At 45.4% G+C, this 23,544-nt stretch overlaps 1 protein-coding gene and 1 long non-coding RNA gene across 3 annotated transcripts in view; one reads left to right on the top strand and one right to left on the bottom strand.

Annotated features, from left to right (window-relative positions):
• The first annotated feature begins 7,203 nt into the window (after positions 1–7,203).
• The window catches only part of LOC133074148 (uncharacterized), a 19,529-nt gene continuing 3,188 nt past the window's right edge, over positions 7,204–23,544 (top strand). Inside the window, exons 1-3 of one of the 2 annotated variants that reach the window (XR_009697087.1) lie at positions 7,204–7,394; positions 10,847–10,960; positions 11,849–11,969. This is a non-coding gene — a long non-coding RNA (uncharacterized LOC133074148). Of the gene's footprint in view, positions 7,395–10,846; positions 10,961–11,848; positions 11,970–23,544 lie in introns of those variants that run through there. The other variant, XR_009697086.1, reaches the window with a different exon arrangement.
• Positions 13,576–23,544, bottom strand: part of TM4SF4 (transmembrane 4 L six family member 4) — a 26,497-nt gene continuing 16,528 nt past the window's right edge. Inside the window, exons 4-5 of the mRNA XM_061168085.1 lie at positions 18,327–18,516; positions 13,576–14,288 (exon numbers count right to left, since the gene is read on the bottom strand). Coding sequence (XP_061024068.1) covers positions 14,271–14,288; positions 18,327–18,516 — 208 coding nt within the window. The 3' untranslated portion in view covers positions 13,576–14,270. The remainder of the gene's footprint in view (positions 14,289–18,326; positions 18,517–23,544) is intronic.

Genomic DNA, 23,544 nt, shown 5'->3' with positions numbered 1-23,544 from the left:
TACTATTTTTGTGAAATGGCAACCCACTCCAGTATTCTTGCCTGGAGAATTCCATGGCCAGAGGAGCTAGTGGGCTACAGTCCATGGGGTCATGAAGAGTTGGACACCACTGAGTGGCTAACAGTTTCACTCTCACTTTTCACCCCCATGATGGTGTATTTTCACTTCCAAAAGCTAACAACTGTGGCTCTTTTAAAAAGGATTGTTAGGATCACTTTGCCCCCATACACAAGAGAGCTGGAAATGCATGGGAATTTCATCCTAAGACATGACTTTGTCCAATGACAGGTGGGCCTTAACTCACATTCCAGAGCCCCCTGCGGGATCGGGCAGAGACTACCTTCTGTGGGGTGTTGTCTGACAGCCCATTTCCTGTTTCTTCCCCTTTCCAGTGCTGCTTCCCTGACTTTCACCAGTTTCTCCTCTAAATATCCACTTCCTTAATAAATGCTTTTCTTAAACAATGCTCCCTTAGTATACCACCTGTACATGAATCCTTATATCAGGATCTGCTTCTGGAAACCAGACCTAAGTTAGCATCCAGAATACACAGCCAACTCTTGCACGTCTATCAGAAAAACAATCCAATGGAAATGTGGGGTAAGGATACGCACTGAAATTTTACAGCATGGAAAACTAGGTGCCAAATAATGTCCCAGCCTTGTTACTAATCAGGAAAGTGGAAATGAGATCGTAGTAACATGACATTTCCCTTCTATCAAACTGCACATTCCAAAAGACTTGTAACCCCAAGGGTGGGCCAGGACGTGGAAACGTGGGAAGGCAATGTGCTGTTGTTAGCAGTGTAAACTGATAAAAGCTCTCTGTACCTTCGCGAAGCTGGCAGCCTGGGCTGTTTCGTTGACCACTATATCCCCAGTCTCTAGGTCAATGTCCAGAACGTACGGATGACCAAACAGTAAATATTTGTTGAGTGGATTAGTATTTGGGCACTCTGTACTCCTCAGGAAGTGAGCACTCTCAGAGGGGACACACAGAGAGAAGCAGTTGCGAAATAGGGGAGAAGGAACTTCCTAGACGATTTAGTTGCTCAAACAAACCTGTCAAATCAGTCAGTGGGGTGGCAGCATTGCAGCCAGCCACGTCGTCCACGTGGTGGGTTGATCCAACTGGCGAGTGAATCTGACAGACATTGCAGCCAAACCGGCTAAGAGCTGGGACTTGTACATTTATAGTGTGCTCAAGTTTCCTTTATTCTCTTTTAAGGATGCAATCTATTAAAAAATTCATATATTGGTATTCCCCATGAAAAACTGTGACCACTATCTTTTGGGTTTTTCCCTATTCAATGTGTGTGTGTGTGTGTGTGTGTGTGTGTGTTTTACATTATGATTAAATATTGTGACCATCAAAGCTTCTGCAAATGTGATTTACTTGACTTCCACTGAGAGCACATATGAAAGTTCAATTCAGTCGCTCAGTCACGCCTGACTCTTTGCGACCCCGTGGACGGCAGCATGCCAGGCTTCCCTGTCCATCACCAACTCCCGGAGCTTGCTCAAACTCATGTCCATCGAGTAGGTGATGCCATCCGACCATCTCATCCTCTGTCATCCCCTTCTCCTCCTGCCTTCAATGTGAAGGGATCATAGGTGTTAAGAATCTGCAGAAACTATGACATCTGCCTTGCTCCCCAGAATAGTTAAATATATGTGATATATTAAAATGAATACAGAATCAAGATCAGACATATTAGGTCACGTTCAGAAGACTTCTGAGATGAGATTCGGGTCATGGGTGTGAAATGGGTGTATGAATTCTGGCCTTAAAACAGAATGAATTTATTCCAGGGATATTTCAGAAGGTCTGGGACACTCAGGTCCTCAAAGAAGAATTCCTTAAAATTTTCTCTGTAATGTCCCCAGATTTCAAGATTTACCAAAACAAGAAACCAACACATTTTACTTTTGCACAGTCTCTGGAGGCTTCAGGAAACTGACCGAAGCTTTAGATGTTGTTCACAGGAAGCTGCTCACACACCCTGTTAATGGCTGGTAGATGGCTCCCAGGTTCTCTGGAGCCCTTCTACTGACCTGGGACTCGGCAATATTTTCCTACAGGCTGTCTTTTGAAACTGCTTGTTCTTAGCTGCTCTGTCGTGTCCGACTCTTGGGGCACCCATGAACTGTAGCCCGCCAGGCTCCTCTGTTAATGGGATTTCCCAGGCAAGAGTACTGGAGTGGGTAGCCTTGCCCTTCTCCAGGGGATCTTCCCAACCAACCCAGGGATCAAAGCCGGGTTTCCCGCATGGCAGGCAGTCTTTACCATCTGACCCACCAGGGAAGCCCTGGGTCCCCCTCAAATACCTGGGTCATGATGATGTGACTAATTAAACTGTAAGTGGAAAAATTAATTTATGGGATTAGCAGAGATTGACAGTCACCAAACTCTTGCACTCTAGCAAGAGAATCCACTTACGGAATTAGCGCAGTGAAACAAGGTTTCAGAGAGTGAGGACAAGCGGAAGATGAAGGGAGGAAGGTGAGCGGGAACATTCCCTGCAGCCCTGCAGGCCCCGGAGCAGGTGGTGTGTGAGCCGAGGGGGGCAGGTGTGGGCGGCCTCCCTTACAGATTTGCTGTGGGCTTTGTTGCCACAACGAGTGAAGAGCGTCAGTGCCATCCCGCTATTAACTGACATCATGGCTTCAGCCAGGTTTTCTAGCGTTGTGGAACATCAGTTTCTTTACATGTAAACTGGGCTGTTACAATTTTTTTTAAAAAAGGAGGGTTACAATGAGAGAGTGGTGAAGCTCAAGGGAAGTGACTTACGTGGAACATTCAGTCATTCAAAGGTGGCCAATAAAGGATCGTTCCCCTCTTATCTGTAAGCTTTTTCCTCTCTTCTCCCCAGGCCATGTTCTTCTCCATAGCACTCACCACCACCTAACAATATAATGTCATTGTCTCTCCCCATTAACCTGTCAGTGCTGTGAGAGAAGATATTTTTGTTTCTTTAGCACCTAGCTGGAGGAGGCAATGGCACCCCACTCCAGTCCTCTTGCCTGGAAAATCCCATGGACGTAGGAGCCTGGTAGGCTGCGGTCCATGGGGTTGCGAAGAGTCGGACACGACTTCACTTTCACTTCTCACTTTCATGCATTGGAGAAGGAAATGGCAACCCACTCCAGTGTTCCTGCCTGGAGAATCCCAGGGACAGAGGGTCGGACACGACTGAAGCGACTTAGCGGCCGCAGCAGCACCCAGCACCTTGAACGATACCTGGTACACTGTTCAAAAGTATTTTCAAAAATATCTGTTGAATGAATGGATATCTTTAAGAGGACTTGCCTTTCACACCACAACCCTTGCTGAGGATGGCACCATCTTTGCTTGACTTGGCTTGCACTTCCGTGTCTTGAATTAAATAAGCTTTTGGACCCAGAGGGATGGGGTAGAGAGGGAGGTGGGAGGGGGGATTGGGATAGGGGATACATGTAAATCCATGGCTAATTCATGTTAATGTATGACAAAAACCACTACAATATTGTAAAGTAACCAGCCTCCAACTAATAAAAATAAATGAAAAAAAAAAATAACCTTTTGGAAAATGTTCCTCAATGGGGGAGGTATCAGAGGAAAATTGTATTCTTTTTTTATTTAAGTTTCCAACATCATTTTTTAAAATATAAATTTATTTATTTTAATTGAAGGCTAATTACTTTACAATTGTATTCTTGAGAAAGATGGCCAAACCTGCCCACTGAGAAATTATCTGCTGTGAGCAGTTGGGTGGAGTTGCCACTAGAGGGCAGCAAATGGCTTTGTCAGTTGTGACCAGCGCCAAGCCAGGGTGGGGACGGAGCCAGGCATCACGGGAGCGGGAACCAGGACAGGCAGAGCGCTGATTTTTTGTTACCTTCCTTGCATTCGCCTATGTATCTCTTGACAGGAAGATCTATAGCTTTTGAGGGAGAATAAAGTTATTTTTAAGAAAACAGAAAAAAAAAGAAAAAGAAAAAATAAGACATCCTCGGAGCAAGGTTCACAGTAGAATTGATGGATCACCTGCTTCAGATTATCCTGAAACATCAGAATAGAATGAGAATTTTCCTGAATCTGAATGCGGCTGAGGACTGGGAATCTGCATTTATTTAGCAAGCTTCCAGGTCATTCTGGTGCACTCTCAAGTTTGAGAACCACCACACATGATGTGAATGTGAGCTATGCGTAGTTGTGTCCGACTCTTTGCAACCCCGTGGGCTGTAGCCCGCCAGGCTTCTCTGTCCGTGGGATTCTCCAGGCAAGAAGACTGGAGTGGGTAGCTCTCCTCCAGTGGATCTTCCCAACCCAGGGATCAAATCCAGGTCTCTGCATTGCAGGCAGATTCGTTTCCGTTACAGCCACCGGGGAAGCCCAAACATCTGATGAGTAGTCTCTAAACTTTTCTGTCATGGATCCCCAAGGTATGCGTGTTTGCCTGCTCATTTCTTTATGAATTATATACATAGTTGGCTATCCCAGGGGCTTCCCAGGTGGCGCTAGCAGTAAAGAACCCGCCTGCCAATGCAGGAGACTTGAGAGACTGAGTTCGATTCCTGCCTGGAGGAGACCCCCTGGAGGGGGGCGTGGAGAATCCACCGAGAGAGGAGCCTGGGGCGCTGCAGTCCATGGGGTCACAAAGAGTCAGACACGACGCAAGTAACGAGCACAGCACAGCACGGGCTGTCCTAACACAATTGTATCATAAAACATTCCACAAAAACAGAAATTTTGGAAGGTTGGAACGCATACACATTAAGTTTTATAAATGAACTTCCCATGCCACATTTTGGATGAGAGGATAAGGATAATTCATGCTGATGAAATGTTGTTTAACTGAAATTCAGGCTGATTGTGAGGGCATAATATTCATTTTCTCAAGTTTAGGGCCCCAACATCAGTGGGCATGAGGCAGCATGATTATCTGTAGAGATTTTATTTCTGCTTCCAAAGAGTCATTGGGGATATGCCCCCACCCACCTTCCCTCTCAGATTCCCATTTGGTGTTGAGGAAAGTTGTCATGGTTACCCTCTTCCCCAGCCTGATAGCCTGAATCCAACTTCTGGGTGGGAAGCTGAGTGTGAACTGCTCCATGTGTTGGCATATGGTAGCAACTCCCAGGTACTTCACACACACACACACACACACACACACACACACACACACACACACACTCACCCTCTGGGACTACATTAAGTCTGAACAAGTTACAAAATCATCTGCTGTTAAACCTGGCCTACAAAAAGCTTTCAGTTCGCCACTAGACTCTACATTTGGCTCTTCATCTTTTGAGGTCATGGGTCTCTTTGAGAATCTAATGAACCCTATGAACTTTTCTCTAGGATGGGAGGGAAAGAAATTTACTCATCTTCCCATAGACACCATTTCAGAGGGTGTGAAACTTTCTGGAGTTCTCGGAGTGTGGACTCTGAGAGAACAGTGTCAGCATTTTCTGGGGACTTACTAGAAATACTCCACCCTTAAAGCCTACAGAATATCAAACTTTTGGTTGGGAATAAGTCCTCCAGGTATTTTTAGTGAATAATCAAGTTTGAAAACACTCCAGCCTATTGGTTGTCAAACATGCCTCCTTGTGAGACTCTCCTGGTGAGTTAAAAAAAAAAGAGAGAGAGAAAGCACTGATTCATGGGCATCAATCCACTTTAATTAAATTAGTATCTCTGGAAGTGAGGCCTGGACATTGGGATTTTTTTTTTCCTTTTCTTAAAATTTTTATTTATTTATTTATTTTTAACTTTTTATTTTGTATTGGGGTATAGCCGATTAACAAACAATGGTTTATTAAAAAATATATGTATTTATTTAATTAAGCTGTGCTGGGTCTTAGCTGTGGCATGCAAACTCTTAGCTCTGCATGTGGGATCTAGTTCCCTGACCATGGATTGAACCTGGGTCCCATGCATTGTGAATGCAGCATTTTAGCCACTGGACCACCAGGGAAAAGGGAAAGTGAAAGTCACTCAGCCACATCTGACTCTTTGTGACCCCATGGACTATACAGTCCATGGAATTCTCCAGGCCAGAATACTGGAGTGGGTAGCCTTTCCATTCTCCAGGGGATCTTCCCAACCCAGGAATTGAACCCAGGTCTCCTGCGTTGCAGGTGGATTCTTTACCAGCTGAGCCACACAAGGGAAGCCCAAGAATACTGGAGTGGGTAGCCTACCCCTTCTCCAGGGGCTCTTCCTGACTCAGGAATCGAACCGGGGTCCTCCTGCATTGCAGGTGGATTCTCTACCAACTGAGCTATCAGGGAAGCCCGGACCACCAGAGAAGTCCCCAACAAACAATGTTGTGACAGTTTCAGGTGGACATCGGGGGGACCCAGCCCGACATACTCATGTGTCCACTCTCCCCCCAAACTTCCCTTCTGTCCAGCTTGCCACATAACATCGAGCAGAGTTCCATGTGCTATACGGTAGGTCCTTGTTGATTATCCACTTTAAATATAGCAGTGGGTACATGTTCATCCCAAACTCCCTAAATACCCCATCCCCCATCCTTCCTCCAGTATCAATAAGGTCATTCTTGGAATTTGCAATTTAAAAAAATTCTCCAAAGGAGTTGGAGGTTTTATTTTCTCGGTGTCCAAAATCACTGGGGACAGTGACTGCAACCATGAAATTAAAAGACGCTTGCTCTTTGGAAGGAAAACTATGACAAATCTGGACAATGTATTAAAAAGCAGAGACATCACCTTGCTGACAAAGGTCCATATAGTCAAATCTATGGTTTTTCCAGTAGTCATGTATGGATGTGAGAGTTGGACCATAAAGAAGGCTGAGTACTGAAAAATTGATGCTTTTCAACTGTGGCGTTGGAGAAGACCCTTGAGACTTGGACAGCAAGGAGATCAAACCAGTCAATCCTAAGGAAAACATTGGAAAAGACCCTGATGCTGGGAAAGATTGAGGGCAAGAAGAGACGGGAGCAACAGAGGATGAAGTGGTTGAGTGGCTTCACCAACTCAATGGACAGGAGTTTGAGCAAATCCAGGAGATAATGAAGGACAGGGAAGCCTGGCAGGCTGCAGTCCATGGGGTTGTGAAGAGATGGACACGATTTAGTGGCTAACCAACAACAGCGGAAGAAGTTAAGCTCTGTAGACCCAGATAGTAACAAGCCAGACTATTTCTGACAACCCCAAACCAGAGCACACTCATTCCTCCTAGAAAGGAACCTGGAAAGTCTGACTCATCGCTTTCACTTACCAGTGAGGAAACCAAGGCCTGGAGGCTGAGGAGCTTTCCCAAGACCACACAGCTGCCGAGAGTCTCAGGCAGCATTCAGCTCTCCATGGGTCTCTGTTCCAGGAACGGCCACACACTCGAACAGCGAGTCCAGGCGCTCTTGAGGAAGCCTGGACGCGAAGGTGCGTGTGTTCAGCAGAGGCCCAGATCTCAGCATTTTCTGAAGCAGATCTTTGATATCAGCTCTGGGTGTTTTTTCCTCTTTATCTCACTGTGGTGTCTACTTCTCATTTGCATTCAACTCAGCTCATGTTTTCTTAGGAATGAACTTAACCTGTACCTGGCTGGTGGGAAGCAGCAGGCTACAGGGCAGAGGGAGGCTGGTCCTGGTGTTGACACGTGGGGTATGGAGCAGGAGAGCTTGGTGCTGGGCAGCGGAAGCTCAGGCTTGGAGCCAGTGTCCTGGCTTTAGTGCCAGCGCTTCTGTGACCTCCTTCTGGGACCTTGGGGCTTGTGCTTATTCTCTTCATGCCTCGGCTTCCCCACTCCTCACTCAAGGGTGAGAATATCACAACTATCTCTGACGAGCAGGTTGTGACTCTTAAATCCGCTTGATGCCCATCAGGACCGATATCCACACCAGAGTGCATGCTCGGCCAATGTTCACTCTTAGGTGGTGGCAGGCCTGGGGACAGGTTGCCTGGGATCCTGCCTTTCTTTTCTCTTTCCTTTCTTTTGTTCTTTTTTATTCCCTCCTTTTTTCCTTTTCTTTTTGCTTCCTTCCTTTCTTCTTCTTTTTTAACCCTGAGGGTTATAGAATTCTGCTTGTGCATTCCAGCTCCTTCCACACTGACAGAAGTAAATAATTAAATAGGAATAATTGAGAAATAAAACATACAGGAGTGAGCAACCAGCGGGACTCTGGGTGGATGTCTGTATACAGGTGCTTTGAAAGATTATATAAAAATAATGACTCTGATTACCATGGTTTAATAGTTTTCACTAATTCAGTTTAGAATGAAATAGTGAGCAGTATAAATTGTGACTATTTATTTAAAATTTTTTGATTCATTTATTTAAAAAAATTTATTTATTTGGTTGTGCTGGGTCTTAGTTGTGGCCAGAGGTGTCTTTAGTTGTAATATGCACACTCTTAGTTGTGGCTTGTGGAATCCAATCCCTTCACCAGGGGTCAAACCCCTGCTTTGGAAGTATGGAGTCTTAGCCACTGAACCACCAGGGAAGTTCCCACGACTTTAAAAAATAACAATATTTTAGTATTTTCAGTTTACAGTGGAACTTTAGCGTGACAAAGCACCCCTTCCTAGGTGCTTTTAGAAGAATTAGGAGGGTAAAGAGCTCAGTGGGTGAGAGTGTAGAGACTCACCCTCAAATAGTCAAACGCTCTGGGCTTAGATCCTGGATTTCCTATTTGCTTTTTATGAGGTTCTGGAGAATTTATTTGTTTGTTTTTTTCTAAGCTTCACTTTAGTCTCATACAAAATGGGCTAATTGTAGTTTCTTTATCATTGAGTTGTATCAAATAAACAAACCCAGACTTGGAAAAGGGGAAACAATTCAAAAGGGCTATTGCAACAGGAGACTCTCCAATCTCAGAAATATGTAGGCATCTCAAAAATAAATTTAAAAAGGCCTTTCCTTTATGGGAGGGGTAAGCAGACCTTTGTTGCAGTCGGAAGGTGGGTGAGCAAGGGTGCGTGAATGCTGGGGTCTGACAGTAACAGTGTCTAACTGGGTCAGCCTATTTCCCAGATAAGCTGAAAGGGAAGCTGTACGCTTGCTCAGGCCTGGAAGCGAGCAGAGCTCATGGTCCTGTGGGCAGCAGAGCCTCATCAAAGCTCAGTGAAGACAAAGCAGTGGGTGTGCTATGGGCGGCTGTGAACACGTGGCCCGTTGTTTGGAAGATTAAATAAATTCTCCATGTATATCACTTGCCAAGATTTCTGGGTATATGTGGATGCCAAGTTCTTTTTTTTTTTTTTTTTGGTACAAATGCTTGACTCTAAAATGCTTGAGAATAGCCTTTTCTTTCCTTTGAGGAGAATAATTTTAGTCATGGAATCATAACCAGGGTAACAGCCCATTCAGTTAGTATTTATCAGGTTGGCCAAAAAGTTCATTTGGGTTTTTCCAAAACAGCCCATAGAAAAATCCAAACAAACTTTTTGGCCAAGCCAATACTATGTTTCAGGCCCAGAGCTGGGAAGAGGTACAGACATTGAGACAGAGTTTCTGAGTTGGAGGAGTTCCCAGTCCAGGGGGAAAGAAGGAGGTGTTACGTGATATAACCTGCAAAGGGCAATCATTGGCACATATACGGGATGTCATGGGAGACTATGCAGGCGTTGTGACTTAGCTGGAGGTACAGTGATGCGGGAAGAACAAGAAGAGAACTGAGTTGAGTCTTGAGGAAGAGGCTGTTATGCTGATGAGTAACAGGGAGAGAGCGTTCCCAGGCAGACAGCACACAACATACAAAGCCAGGGTTTCAAAGAGTGTGGGGTGCCGGACATCAGGCGGTTACCGCATCCCTGAGTTTCGGGCAGAGCAAGGACAGAAGCCAGCGGGAGTTAGGTGATGGAAGCCACAGAAAGGGCATGCAAGCGTATTCAGTCGTGTCCGACTCTTTGTGACCCTGTGGACTGTAGTCCTCCAGGCTCCTCCATCCATGGGATTCTCCAGGCAAGAATACTGGAGTGGGTTGCCGTTCCTTTCTCCAGGGGACCTTCCCTACCCAGGGATTGAACCTACATCGCTTACATCTCCTGCATTGGCAGGTGGGTTCTTGACACTAGCGCCACCTGGGAAGCATAGATAGGGCAGGGGCATGCTAAACTTTGGGTTTAGGACATGTCGTGGCTCACTCCTACATTTCTGTGTCTGCCCGATGTAGATGATGACTGTAAAAAAAAAAAAAAAAAATTAAAAAAACTATTTCCTTCTTCCAACTAAGACAAAGATTTCAGGACAAGCCTGTATGGAAGGACTGGGAGAGTTCAGCTTAGAAATGTTGCGTTGAGATACCAATGAGAAATTAAAAAACAGACATTTAGCAGGCAGGGCGGTGGTCTGGACTGGAGAAAAAGACGTGGAGATCGTGAGCATTGTCATGAAACCACAGCAGTGAAGATCCCCGGGGAGTGTATTTAGACCGAGAAAAGCAGCGCTCAGCGGCTTTCCTGGGGGCTCAGTGGTCAAGAGTCCGCCTGCTGCCGCAGGAGACAAGGGTTTGATCCCTGACCAAGGAAGATCCCACATGCTACAGAGCACCTAAGCCCATGTGCCACAGCTATTGAGTTTGGGCTCTGGGTCCCAGGGGCTACAACTCCTGAGCCCACACGCCACGGCTACTGCAGCCGTCTGGCCCTGGAGCGCGTGCTCCGCACCAAGAGAAGCAACGCGAAGCCCGCACACGGCCCCTAGAGACTAGTCCCCTCTGTCACAACCAGAGAAACGCCCTTGAGCGGCCAGGAAAGCTCAGCAGAGGAGTGGATATGAATAATAATAATAAAAAGGCAGTGCTCTGAAGTCAGGGTGTTTAAGGAGCGGGGTCTCTCCTTTCCAATGTTTGTACGTCACTTGATGATGGGCCCGTACTTGTTTATGGACTTAGGAGAGGATTCCTGCAGTCCCCGAGCCCACTGTGTGTGTGAACACTGCGTTGGTCTCCAGGACAAAGAACTATGGCTCTTTTCCTCAAGAAGCAGATGAGTGATTCTCAACGTGGGTGAGTCTGCCCTCTCCCAACTCCCCCCAGGCGCACTTACCAACGTCTGGGGATATTTCTGGTTGTTACGACTGAGAAGGAGAGGTTGTTACTAGCATCTGGTCAGGAGAAGCCAAGGATGCTGCCAGACATCCTATGGTGCGCTGACAGCTCTCCTCACGCCGGACAAAGCATCATCTCGCCCACATAGCTCATGCGTGGAGGCCGAGAAGCCCTGATCTGCACTAAGAAATAGGGCATGTATACTGGCGGGCCTCAGCCTTTTTTGGCACCAGGGATGTTTCGTGGAAGACAATTTTTTTCACAAACCAGGGGGCAAGGGATGGTTTCAGGATGATTCAAGCTCATTACACTTACTGAGCACTTTATTTCTAATCTAACGCCACAGCCGATCTGATAGGAGGTATTGGTCTGAAGCCTGGAGATTGGGGATGCCTGATATACACAGTCAAGGAAGTTAAAAAAAAAAATTCCCTTCTCCTATCTGAGTGTGGTGGCTTTGTAATGTGTCAGCATGCCTAGGGCAAACTGCATGCTCCAAAGTCATGTTTCCCAGTAGGGAGGACCACAAGAGCAACTGCTGCCAGCCCTGGAGGGCAGACAAGAAGCAGGAGCGCCTTGGGGGCCTTGTACGTTGCTGTTGACCAGAGGCAGCAACTGGTGTACATCTGCTCACCTCTCCTGGGATCAGCAGCTTCTCTGACTCCTGGGCCCACCATACCCACGGTGTTTACCTCCCCTGGTTCCGCCTTCCGCAGGACATTCCACTGAAGCCAGAGGCGATGAGAACCGCCACGGGTTCCAGGGCCTCCTCGTGGGCTTCGGCTCATGCTGTGGGTTCCAGCTTGTTCACACTCTCTCAGCCCTTACGTGCATCTTCCCTTGCAGATTCTGCCCTGTGTACTTCAAGCCCCGGCATTAGATGCTGAGACGACAGCTGGAAACAGCGGCCCCCCAACCGTTTTCACATCAGGGGCTCGCGTTGCGGAAGACAATTATCTCCCAGGCCGAGATAGGTGGGGTAGCTTCAGGATGATTCGAGAGCATTACATTTATTGTGTGGTTTATTTCTCTTACTTTTACATCAGGTCCATCTCAGATCATCAGACATTAGATCCTGGAGGTTGGGGACCCCTGATTGATCAGAGAATGCTTACCTAGCTCCCACAGTTAGTAAAGGAAAATCCTTGTAATTTATACACTCAGAGATCTTTAATCTCTGATTGAACCATGACTGACATGGGTTAAGGTGGACATCACCCAATTAGTACTTTTAACACAGGACAAAGTAATTTTGTAGAAAGGCAGACTTTTTTCTTTCCTGGGGCCAATCTCAATGGTTCTCTCCCATGAATTTTTCTAAACCTTGGGCCTATTCTTTCTGTTTTGCTCATCCTCCTCCTCATCTTAAGTATGTACTCTGTTAATTAATATTCATCAGTAAAGTGTGAGCTCCCGACAAGCTATCACGGGGTCCAACCCATTGTCATCCTTGATGCCCACCAGCCTGTGATCTCAATCAATGGTTGCTCAAAGAGGCTGGGTTTTAGCATCACCTGGGGAGCTTGAAATACTACAGAATGGAAAAAAAGGCAAACTTTCATGTCTCATGCCTAGATTTTCAGATGTAGTAGGTCTAAGCTGGGATTCAGGAATCATAATTTTAGAACATTGCCTAGGCTACCCTAGTGATCAGCCATGTTGGAAAACCAATGGTCTAAACTGATACGAAACACATTGCATGTACGTGTGTGAGTGTTTGCGTTCATCGTTCCCCCAATGAGAGCTTTTTCCAAAGATTTTTTTTTATATGGACCATTTTTAAAGTCTTTATTGAATTTGTTACAATACTGCTTCTGTTGTTTTCTATGTTCTGATTTTTGGGGAGTAAGACGTGTGGGATGCTAGCTCCCCGACCCAGGGTTGAACCTGCATTCTCTGCATTGGAAGGCAAAGTCTTAACTACTGTGCCACCAGGGAAGCACCCCCACTCCCCAGCCCCCATTAGATGAGATCTTCATTGCCTATCTGCCTGCCTTTCTTCCTTCCACTTAGCTAGTGACAGGTGCGCTCTCTGGCCTCAGAGTTCTCATGCAGTGAGGGCAAACTCACAGTATGTTGTGTCTTCAGGGCCCAGTCTCCAGAGGCCAGCACTGTGATTAGGAACCGTCTTTTTGGTGACTCTGAGAAACCCAGTTTTTGGTGTGCCTGACTTATATAGTGCTGCCCGTCGGCTTGGCAGGTGCAGAAGTGAAATGCTAGCTCGTATCAACCTCTGAGAACCCTCCTTGTTATACATCAGCAATGTGGACAGCCCCACAGATCTCTCTGCTTCCCCTTGAGGGACTTCACCCCTTCTTGGATGATTGACTGCTTTTCAGTAGTTCTTTATACAGATGGAGGAACGGAGGTTTAGAAAGTAACTTTCCCAGGATCCCCAAGCTGACTTGTGGATAGATGGGGTTTGAACTCAAATCAGTGGAATGAATTTGATTCTATACTAGTGCCTGATTCATAGGACCAAAGCTAATGGCCTAATACAACATGTAGAACTGATAACACCTATGACCTTACTCCTGGGCCATAGGCGGACAGAATGATTTTTTACCCAAATCAATTTTTTAAAAACATTGTTTTTGTTTGCTCAAAGGAAGCATTTGTAGAAAACATGAATTTTCATTTAATCTTTTGCCCCTCCTTCCTCGCAATCACACAATCTTTATGATATTACCTTTGAATTCTGATTTTAATTTAATATACATAAGGAAACCCTAGTAAATGATGTCAGGCTCAAAAGATTAGTCACAAGTAATTCAAACATGTTAGCACAAAAGGCAATAAATAAAAATTATGATACATCAGTCATTGTTTTCCCCATAAATCTTAAAAATAAAAATTGGTCTTAGCTTCTCATTTTTAATGTGATTTACTCCTTTGACTTCTGTAAAACTACCAAGGATATTAACATCTCTATGTACACAGAAGCAGTGCAACAGCACACATGTTCTTATACATTTTTCATTCTTAGAGAAAAAATTATGAAACATTTGCTTTGAACCTGCTCTTCAATGATAAAACGAAGCTAATTGGAAAGATTCATAAATATTCCTTAAGTGGCCAAACTATTTTTTATTTGAAACTAACGAAATTCTAAGTTGAACTGAGCTGGTTAAAAAGGAGAAGAAATAACTCTGGCCTCCCTAAGCTTTGTCAGTTAGGAAGCAGGTAGGAACTGGCAACTCCAAGAAGAGAATTAAGTTTAATATATCTTCTCACACGCCATCAGGTTACAACAGCTCATCATGGAGGTTTAGACTGGCCCATCTCCCTAGAAGATAGAGAAAATTAATTAATTGCAATATCATTTCTGTGTGTGTGTACTTTCCCCTCCCCATCACCCTTCTTAGTCTTAATTTGTTTGTGAGCTCAGCTGTGTCCGACTCTGTGACTCCATGGACTGTAGCCCACTAGGCTCCTCTCTCCTTGGGATTTCCCAGGCAAGAATACTGGAGTGTGATACCATTTCCTTCTCCAGGGATCTTCCCGACCCAGGGATCAAACCCACTTCTTCTGTACTTCCTGCATTGGCTGGGGGATTCTTTACTAAGGGGAAGCCCCCTTAGTCTTAATGACTCTTGCCCTTATTGGTCACTTATTGAATGTTTTCTATATTTTCCTGACTTTGGTTCAGAGCTTTGTCACTTACCGATGTTTAGGCTAGAAGTGTGGAAGCTTCACTTTATTATTAGAATTGATTTTTAATAAGTGGAACAGAGGGCTCAAGTGATGTGTCTGAAGCCATTGTTAATAAATAGAGAAGCCAGGAATTAATGAGTAGAGAACCCTGGGAGGGGGAACCCAGGAGCTGTGTTTCTTTTCTTGAACTGAGGCTGCTATGCAGATTTGCACCCTCTAAAGGAAGTAACAGCACAGTGCCCTGAGCCTTCTAGTTACCGACAGGGATGCATTTCCCCCGCTGCTGTGCTGTTTGGCATCTGAGACCTTAGTTCACCAGCCAGGAATTGAACCCTGGATCCCTGCCGTGACACAGAGCCTTAACCGCTCGACCAGCAGAGAAGTCCCGACTTGGAGGCACATTGATGACCCCAGGTTAGACGCTCACTCAGCACCTCAGGAAGAAGGTTTAACAATCACGTTTCATAGGCAAAGACACAGTTGAGGGCAACCAGCTTGGCTAAGACCGCATAGCTGGCATTCAACAGCTGGTATTCTGAGGCCTGTTTCCACCTATTACCTCATGTGAGGACTGTGCCAGGCCAGGGACCTCTCAATAAATACTTCCTGTCTGAATGGATGGATGTCTACCTGCATCTTCTCTATGGAAGTTCGGCAGGAGGTGGCTGGGAGAACGAAGCTTCTAGAAGCTAGGCAGCTTGCTCAGCTCACTCAGCAAGTGAGTGATTAACTGGGAGCCCAGCACTCCCCCGTGTCCTCCTGTGGGAGGGACCCCGACCAGCTGTGCAGAAGGGGGGCTGCCCACAAGACCGGGATCCTCAGCAGACCACTGTTTTGTTCCCCCCCCCTCCAATGTAGCTCTTGTGTACACTGAAATATTTAGTAGTAAGGTTTCATGACGCCTGTGAATTACTTTCCAAAGGTGCAGACAGAGAGCAAGCTGATGTTAACAGTCTGTGGATCTAGGTGAAAAGGCACGGGTGTTCACTGTATTGTTTTTTAAAATTTTACATGGATTTGAAGTTATCCAAATAAAAAGATGGAGAAGGAAGGAGGGAAGGGAATTCTGGCGATGTACATTCATTCTCTGTGATTCTCTAGTGCCAGCTAGAGTGTTCAGCAACTTCCTTTTCACTATCAGGTGATTTATTCATTAAAATTGCTGAAATATGGAGTCTGAATAGATGACACTCACTGAAGACGCAACAGACTACAACTATGGGTGTGTTTTTCTGTTTTGTAATTTTTAATTTTAAACATTTTTAATAAAATTTTAAAGGTTACCTTCCATCTACAGTTATTGCAAAACGCTGGCTATATTCCCTGTGTTGTAGCCTACCTTACACGGAGCAGTTGGTGCCTCCACTCCCCACCCCTGGATTGCCCGCTGCCAACCACTAGTTTGTTCTCTGTATCTGTGAGTCCACTTCTTATTGTTATATTCAATAGTTGTGGTTTTTAGATTCCACATGTACGTGATATCATACAGTATTTGCCTTTCTTTGTCTGATTTATTTCACTTAGCTTGATGATCTGTGGGTATGTTTTTAATTTATAGATAATCCTCAGATTTAGTAACTGCTATCTTCCGTTAGAAGAACAGTTGTATTTCCAATTATACTTGCAACGAAAATTTGCTACCTAGCTAAAAAAATGTAACTTGTTTTATGAAAGCAGGAAAAGAAATAATATCAGTGTTTGAAATGAATGAGCTGATTTAGCAAGCTTGCATTCTTGTTGGACGAATTGCAAAATTCAAACGCTCAGTACTCTTAACCACTACCATAAAAATAATTTTGATGGATTTCTAACTGGTAGTTTTCTTTTCTCCCCATTTGTGTTTTAAGACCAAAAAATTTAAATACAACACCATAGAATTGAAAGTTTATAGAACAAAAATCCAATAGTCAGGGAAATTTATTTTTAATATATGCATTTTACTCTTGACTTTGGGAAGAAGTTTTCATTTATATTTTTTATATTTCAAAATATATGATACGTAAACATTTTTGAATAATATAAGCTAGAAGGAAGGGAAAAAGTCAAAGTCTTCTTACCTACAAATAATTACCATTAAACATTTTGGTTGGATTTCCTTTAGGTCTTTTTTCTACTCATTGTGTTTGAGTTTTCATTTATTTTATTTTATTTATTTTTAAAATTTTATTTTATATTGGACTATAGTCTAGTCGGGCTTCCCTGGTGGCTCAGTTGGTAAGGAATCTGCCTGCAATACGAAAGACCTGGGTTCGATCCCTGGGTTGGGAAGATCCCCTGGAGGAGGGCATGGCAACCCACTCCTGTATTCTTGCCTGGAGAGTCCCCATGGACAGAGGAGCCTGGCGGGCTGCAGTCCATGGGGTCACACAGAGTCGGACAGGACTGAGCGACTAAGTACACACACCAATGGTTGATTTACAGTGTGGTCTTACTCTTAGGTGTATAGCAAGCTGATTCAGTTATACATATACATTTACTATTCTTTTTTAGATTCTTTTCCCGTTTAGAATATTGATTTTCTAAAATTTATATAATTGTGTGTTTTGTATATACTTTTTGTGCATTTTCAGTATTATTACAGTTTTGAAAAAAAATCCTTTTAAGGTAGAGGAAATGGAAGCAATAACAACGAAACTCTGGGAGGATATATAAGAATCACATAACTGAAGAAATTGGTGGGTGAAAGACAAGGTCAGGGCAGAGATTTTCTAACTGAACACCTCCCTAGATTTCTGTGCACACACACACACATATAATTGTTGACTTATATACATATATTGCTTACAAGAATTATTTGAAAAAATTATTTGGATCATTTTTAATTTGGGTATGATATTATATTAAGTAGATAGACCTTTATTTATACTTGTTTACATAATTCCCCAATAAGGGAACTCTGAAGTTCTAGCCAACCTTTTTTTTTTGCGCACAACACATCACATGCAGGATTTTATGATACTTCCCTGACTGGGAATCAGACTTGTGCTTCCTGCGGTGGAATCGCAGCGTCTTAACCACTAGACTGCCAGGGAAGTCCCCAACACTTGAGTCCTATTTAATTTTTTCCTCATACTTTTATCTGTGTTTAAAAATAACTTCATGTGTATGAAATAATTTCCTCATCTGGCTCATTCAGTAGTTGAAATAATCACCTTGCTTTACTGTCCATAGGTTTATTTTTCATAGTGTTGATAATTTACAGTCATATTTGGAGAGGAAATCCCTAATGATTTCCACTATTTCTTGCACTTAAGAGCAATTTCTCTCTTCCATATATTTTCCAAGGGGAAGAAAATACCCTTCATGTATTACGTGACAACTTTAACCCACCGTGTAGATCGAGTTAGGAAAGAGAACATTTGGGAACAGACCGTGATGTGTCTTCCTGTAACAGATGTCCACTTCCTGAGACTCTTCATGCAGACATTATCATAAACTTCTATATGTGTGTGGAGCCCTTTGCCTTCAGAACTCTGATCAGGTGGGGTAAGACTGAAGGCGCTCAGCCTCAGCCTAGGTATGCTACTAACAGCATCATAGCGGGCAGTCTCCCTTGGCTGAGAGCTGCCTGGGCCCTCCAGCCTGGCTGGAGATCCTGCAGCCGCCGCTCTTTCTGCCCCCTCGTCCCACGTGCGCTGGTGGCCTGACTTGGCCAAAGACCTCAGCTTACCCCGCAGCAGCCGCAACACTGGCAGTCTCCACAGAGGGTCCCCAGGAGGCCGTTGATCACCTGGATGGCACAGATAATTATCTGAACCGCCCCTACGATCAGCAGGATGGAGAAGAGGGTCAGATTCCAGGGAACCACGTCACTGGGCTTTTGGCACCTGCTCCATAAGTCAGAGTTCCCGAGGTAATCTCTGTCGGGGACACGGGAGAAAAAAGAGACACCGGTTAAGAAGTAGGCAATCCCCTAGGCTAGAAAGTCACCACGGTGATTTTTCTTTGCAGTACTATCTATCCAAGGCCTAAGATTACTAAGAAAAAGAATCCCACAATAACAACACATTTAAATGCAATACCTAACAGTTTTATTGACTATCTACTATGTGCTAGACCCTCTTCTGAGTGTTTCACACATATACACTCATTTATTTATCATGGAGACTTCATGGTCCTTTTTTCCCACACAGAGAGGTTAAGTGACCTACCCAGCTCACACCGTTATTGAGTGAGAGTGATTTTTGTGAGCTGACGAGGCAGATGGGCAAATCGAATACGTATTAAGGGGCCATGGAAATGAAGACACACAGGAGGACAGTCTTACAATGTCCATGGCCTTTATCCTACGATTGTCCGCAGGGACCCTCTGAACTTCTGACAAATGGCCTGTCACCTCCAGTGGCCCTCTGAAGTCATGGAAAGTACAATCGAGTCATATAGTTAAAGGGAAGGGCTTGATTCTTTTGAGGCCTACTTCCGGTCAAACTGTGAACTGACTTAGCTGTATTTTTGTGACAGTGTATGGATTCCACCTACAAAAAGGTTTAATTAACTAGAAGAAAGAAATAATCTGCTGCCTTATTACATAGTTTATAAAAACTTTTTGAAATAGGAGAAATTACAGGATGTCTATAAAATACATATATTAAGAGTCCACCGCGATACCAAGGGCAGTGTGCCTTGAAGGAGAAATGTGAAGTATGCTTAAGAGACAAAAATGAGGGCAAAGCGATAGTATTTCTGCAGTACTGGAATTCCTTCCCGTATTCTTAGAGCCCCAAACTGGTTTTTCCCTTTTGCTTTAGGAATCCACTCTCTTTGCAGGGTCTCTGTAGAAAACTCTCTATCTGGCTACTAAAGGAACACCCATCTCATTGTTTTTAGGTCTTTTGGACCATCTGTCTCTGACGGCTTCTCCAGGGCTTCAGTACACACTAATTTGAGATATATTTTGTGTTAACATTTTGAAAAATCTTGGAAATGATGGAAGACGTTTCCTTTATCCAGAAGGGATAAAGGAAAGAATGAGTGATTCTTGATTTAAAAATAATGCATTGCATATTGCATTGATTCACCTTCCCATAAGAATACAGTCCTGGCTGCTCACTAGCTCTGTGACCTGTGTTAAGTTAAGTCGCTCAGTCGTGTCCGACTCTTTTCGACCCCATGGACTGTAGCCCACCAGGCTCCTCCATCCATGGGATTCTCCAGGCAAGAATACTGGAGTAGGTTGCCATTTCCTTCTCCAGGGGATCTTCCCGACCCAGAGATCGAACCCAGGTCTCCTGCATTGCAGGCAGACGCTTTAACCTCTGAGCCACCAGGGAAGCAGTACCTCTCTGTAAAGTGGGAATAACAATATCCATCAAATCACAGGGTTAAATAAGGATTAAAGTGGGGATTAAATGCGTTACCACTAGTAAAGTGCTTACAACCGTGCCTAGTAGATAGTAAGTGCTCAATAAACCCCAATATTGTTATTACTTTGCTTAAGCTGAGTAGTGTGGCCTAAAGGAAAAAGACTGGTATTTTGAATTCAGACAGACCTGTGTTTGAATTCAAGTATTCCTCTTACTGGCTGTGTATTCCTCACATAAGTCACCTAACACCCCCTGACCCCCGCCCTTACCATTAGTTTTTTCATCTATAAAATGGGCTGAGAACAACCGCACAACTCTGAAAATTCAGTAATATATCTTATGTATTGCTATGTAAGACTTCAGTATGTTATTTTTAAAACACCCATTTTTCTTTTCTGCCTTTTCCCATGCAGTCTTTCTTATCTTTACCATTTTTCATCTTGATGATTATGCTGCTGCTGCTAAGTCGCTTCAGTCGTGTCCGACTCTGTGCGACCCCACAGACGGCAGCCCACCAGGCTCCCCCGTCCCTGGGATTCTCCAGGCAAGAACACTGGAGTGGGTTGCCAGTTCCTTCTCCAGTGCATGAAAGTGAGAAGTGAAAGTGAACTCGCTCAGTCGTGTCCGACTCCTCGCGACCCCACGGACGGCAGCCCACCAGGCTCCTCCGTCTATGATGATTATAGAGGGCAATATATTCCAGTCACATTTTTGTAGAGAAACGATCCTAAAATGAAGGTAACTGTCAATCCTGCGTTCCTGCCTCTGTGGAGTTTGTCAGTGGTGGGATGACAGTCCCCTCTGTGGTAGGATGGGTGAGACACTCAGGAGGAGGCCAGGAATCTGTGACTGCGTTTGCGTGGAGAGGTCCTTTCAGTCTCACTCCAGCAGCCCTCACAAACCCTCCCCGACAGTTGTTCCACAGGCCCTTCTCCTTTAGCCCCAAACTCTCAGGTTCTGAGAGTCTCAGATTCCCAAAACGATTGCTGCTTCCAGCCCTCCAACCCCAGGTAAAGGGGCTCCCTAATTTTTCTTGGATCTGGAGGCTAATCATACTCCCACATTCTGTGAATCAAAGAGATCTGAGACAGTTTAAACTCCCTGAATCCGTTTGTGAAGGCAGTCCCAACTGAGCGGCAGTAATTCCATCAACCTCAGCGTCAGCCCATGGATTTCGTACAACTCACTCCTTGTCAGCAGCAGAGGCTGCAGAGGGAAGGAGCAGGGGAGCCCGCGTGCGTGGCCTGGATGACAGGTGCCGCCTGCTCGCTCCCAGACCCCGACTCTCCTCGTGACCTCAGCTCGCTGTGTTCCCCCTCCTGGGCTTCTCAGCTCCCTGGGTTCCCGCTGTGCGGAGCGCCGGGACCTTGAGCTGTCCTCTATTATCTGTCTGTTTTCTCTCTGCGACTGTACGCCCACAATGGTAGAGACCACGTCCCCCGCCTCTGTCCCTCGTCTCCGCCCCCGGTTCTACCACGGGGAGTGTTCGGGCAGGTTTCCTGTAGGGGGTCCCACCCGTGCTCCAGGCGCTGGGCCAGCTGTGCTCCACCTTTCCTTCCAATCCCACAAGGAGGGACTCCTTCCCTTGAACAATGCCTGGCATACAGTTGCCCCCAGGAAAGAGTCACTGAGTGAATGGACATATACACAGATGGAGAAGTCGAGTGGGCAGGGCATTAAGAGGTACAAACAATTAGGCATAAAATAAGCTACAGGATATATTGGACAACACAGGGAATGATAATAACTATAAATGAGTATACCTTTTAAAAATTGCAAATCTCTACATTGTACACCAGTAACTTATCGAATGTTGAATATCAACTATACTTCGGTTACGAAAAATGTACTACTAAAAAAAGAAGACATTAAATATTTAGAAAGTGTTAAAGGAAAAAGAAGCTGAGGCGAGGGAATGTAAATGCTTGAATTTGATCTCCCTTCTGTCTGACTCCAAAGCCATTGCTCTTAATCATTACACATGTGCCCTGTATATGAGTAATGTCACTGCTTTAGAATAATTAGAATATGATTTATTCATGAAATTTGGCCTACATACCTTTAATAGTATGTGTAGTATCTCCAGCAGTGTGTTAATCAAGGCTTCCCTGTACCATAATAAGGGCTTCCCTGGGGGCTCAGTGGTAAAGAATCTGCCTGCCAATGCAGGAGACATAGGTTCAATATCTGGGTCGGGAAGATCCACGGGAGCTGGAAACGGCAACCCACTCCAGTATTCTTGCCTGGAGAATCCCATGGACAGAGGAGCCTGGCGGGCTACAGCCCATGGAGTGACAAAGAGTCAGACTTAACTTAGCGACGGAACAACAACGTAACATCATAAAGTGATTATTCTCTTTGAACCCTCATGAGGCTGGTTGAAAAGACAGAAATTAATCACAAAATTATTATAAAAACATAACCTTTTAGAAAGTTCTAATGCATCATAATAGATTTCATTCATGGTAATGAATTTTTCATATTCATAAAAATGAACAGTAAGGTTGAATGTTCAGCAAGTGCTATGTTATGTAAATCGTGTTATTTCATTCTTGCCGGAACCTGTGAGGTAGATCTTACCGTCACCCCGTTTCACAGAGAAAGAGCTAGAGGTGTGTCCGCCAAGATCATACCACTAGTATGTGACTGGACCCAAAGTCTGGTCAGGTCAAGGGCAAAGCTAGATCTTAACATCTTTGGGGCATTCCTGCTTCATGAAAACTGGAAACACTTTGCTGCAATCCCATCTCGCCCCATCTATGTGACTTTCTGCTCTGGGGAGCGTGTTCACAGCGGTTCCCTGCTAAGAAGTAATCACGAAGAGCAGCTGCAGATGGTCGTCACTGGAAGTCCAGGCAGGACCCTGAATGGTATCAGTCCGGTGCCCGGTGAGAGAGCACTCTCCCCAGCCCTGAACTCCCTCCTCAGGGGACAGGCAGGGCTGCAGCCTGAGCCGGCAGCGCTGAGCGTGGCGGGGTTCCCCTCCCTCCCGCGCTGCTGCCTGGCCTTGGGAACCCCATCCCTCCCGCGCTGCTGCCTGGCCTTGGGGACCCCGGCCCTCCCGCGCTGCTGCCTGGCCTTGGGGACCCCGGCCCTCCCGCGCTGCTGCCTGGCCTTGGGGACCCCGGCCCTCCCGCGCTGCTGCCTGGCCTTGGGGACCCCGGCCCTCCCGCGCTGCTGCCTGGCCTTGGGGACCCCGGCCCTCCCGCGCTGCTGCCTGGCCTTGGGGACCCCGGCCCTCCCGCGCTGCTGCCTGGCCTTGGCCTGGCCTCCTGCCTTCCCTCCCGCAGCTGCTGGCACGCCCTGTGCCAGCTGCTTCCCTTTCAGCCGCTCAGGGTCAAGGCAGATTGGCCAATTGTCTCAGAAAGGAAGACCTTGGATGGGAGGAGGTCCTACTTCAAAGGCAGCCAGGAGGGCGTATCTCAAAACGTCCCAGGTTTCTTTTTCCTTCTAGGATGCTTCTTCAGTATGGTTCCCATGACCGAAAAAGTTAACTGCCTTTGTTCCTTTAATATGATCAACAACAGGCATTTCTAAGGAAAACAGAACTAAATTCTATACCCTTGAGGAGCCCTGAATCTTGTG

Source organism: Dama dama, chromosome 19, assembly GCF_033118175.1.
Source record: "Dama dama isolate Ldn47 chromosome 19, ASM3311817v1, whole genome shotgun sequence".
In the NCBI taxonomy this organism is placed as follows: Eukaryota; Metazoa; Chordata; class Mammalia; order Artiodactyla; family Cervidae; genus Dama; species Dama dama.
This window is presented reverse-complemented; position numbering and strand designations above follow the sequence as displayed.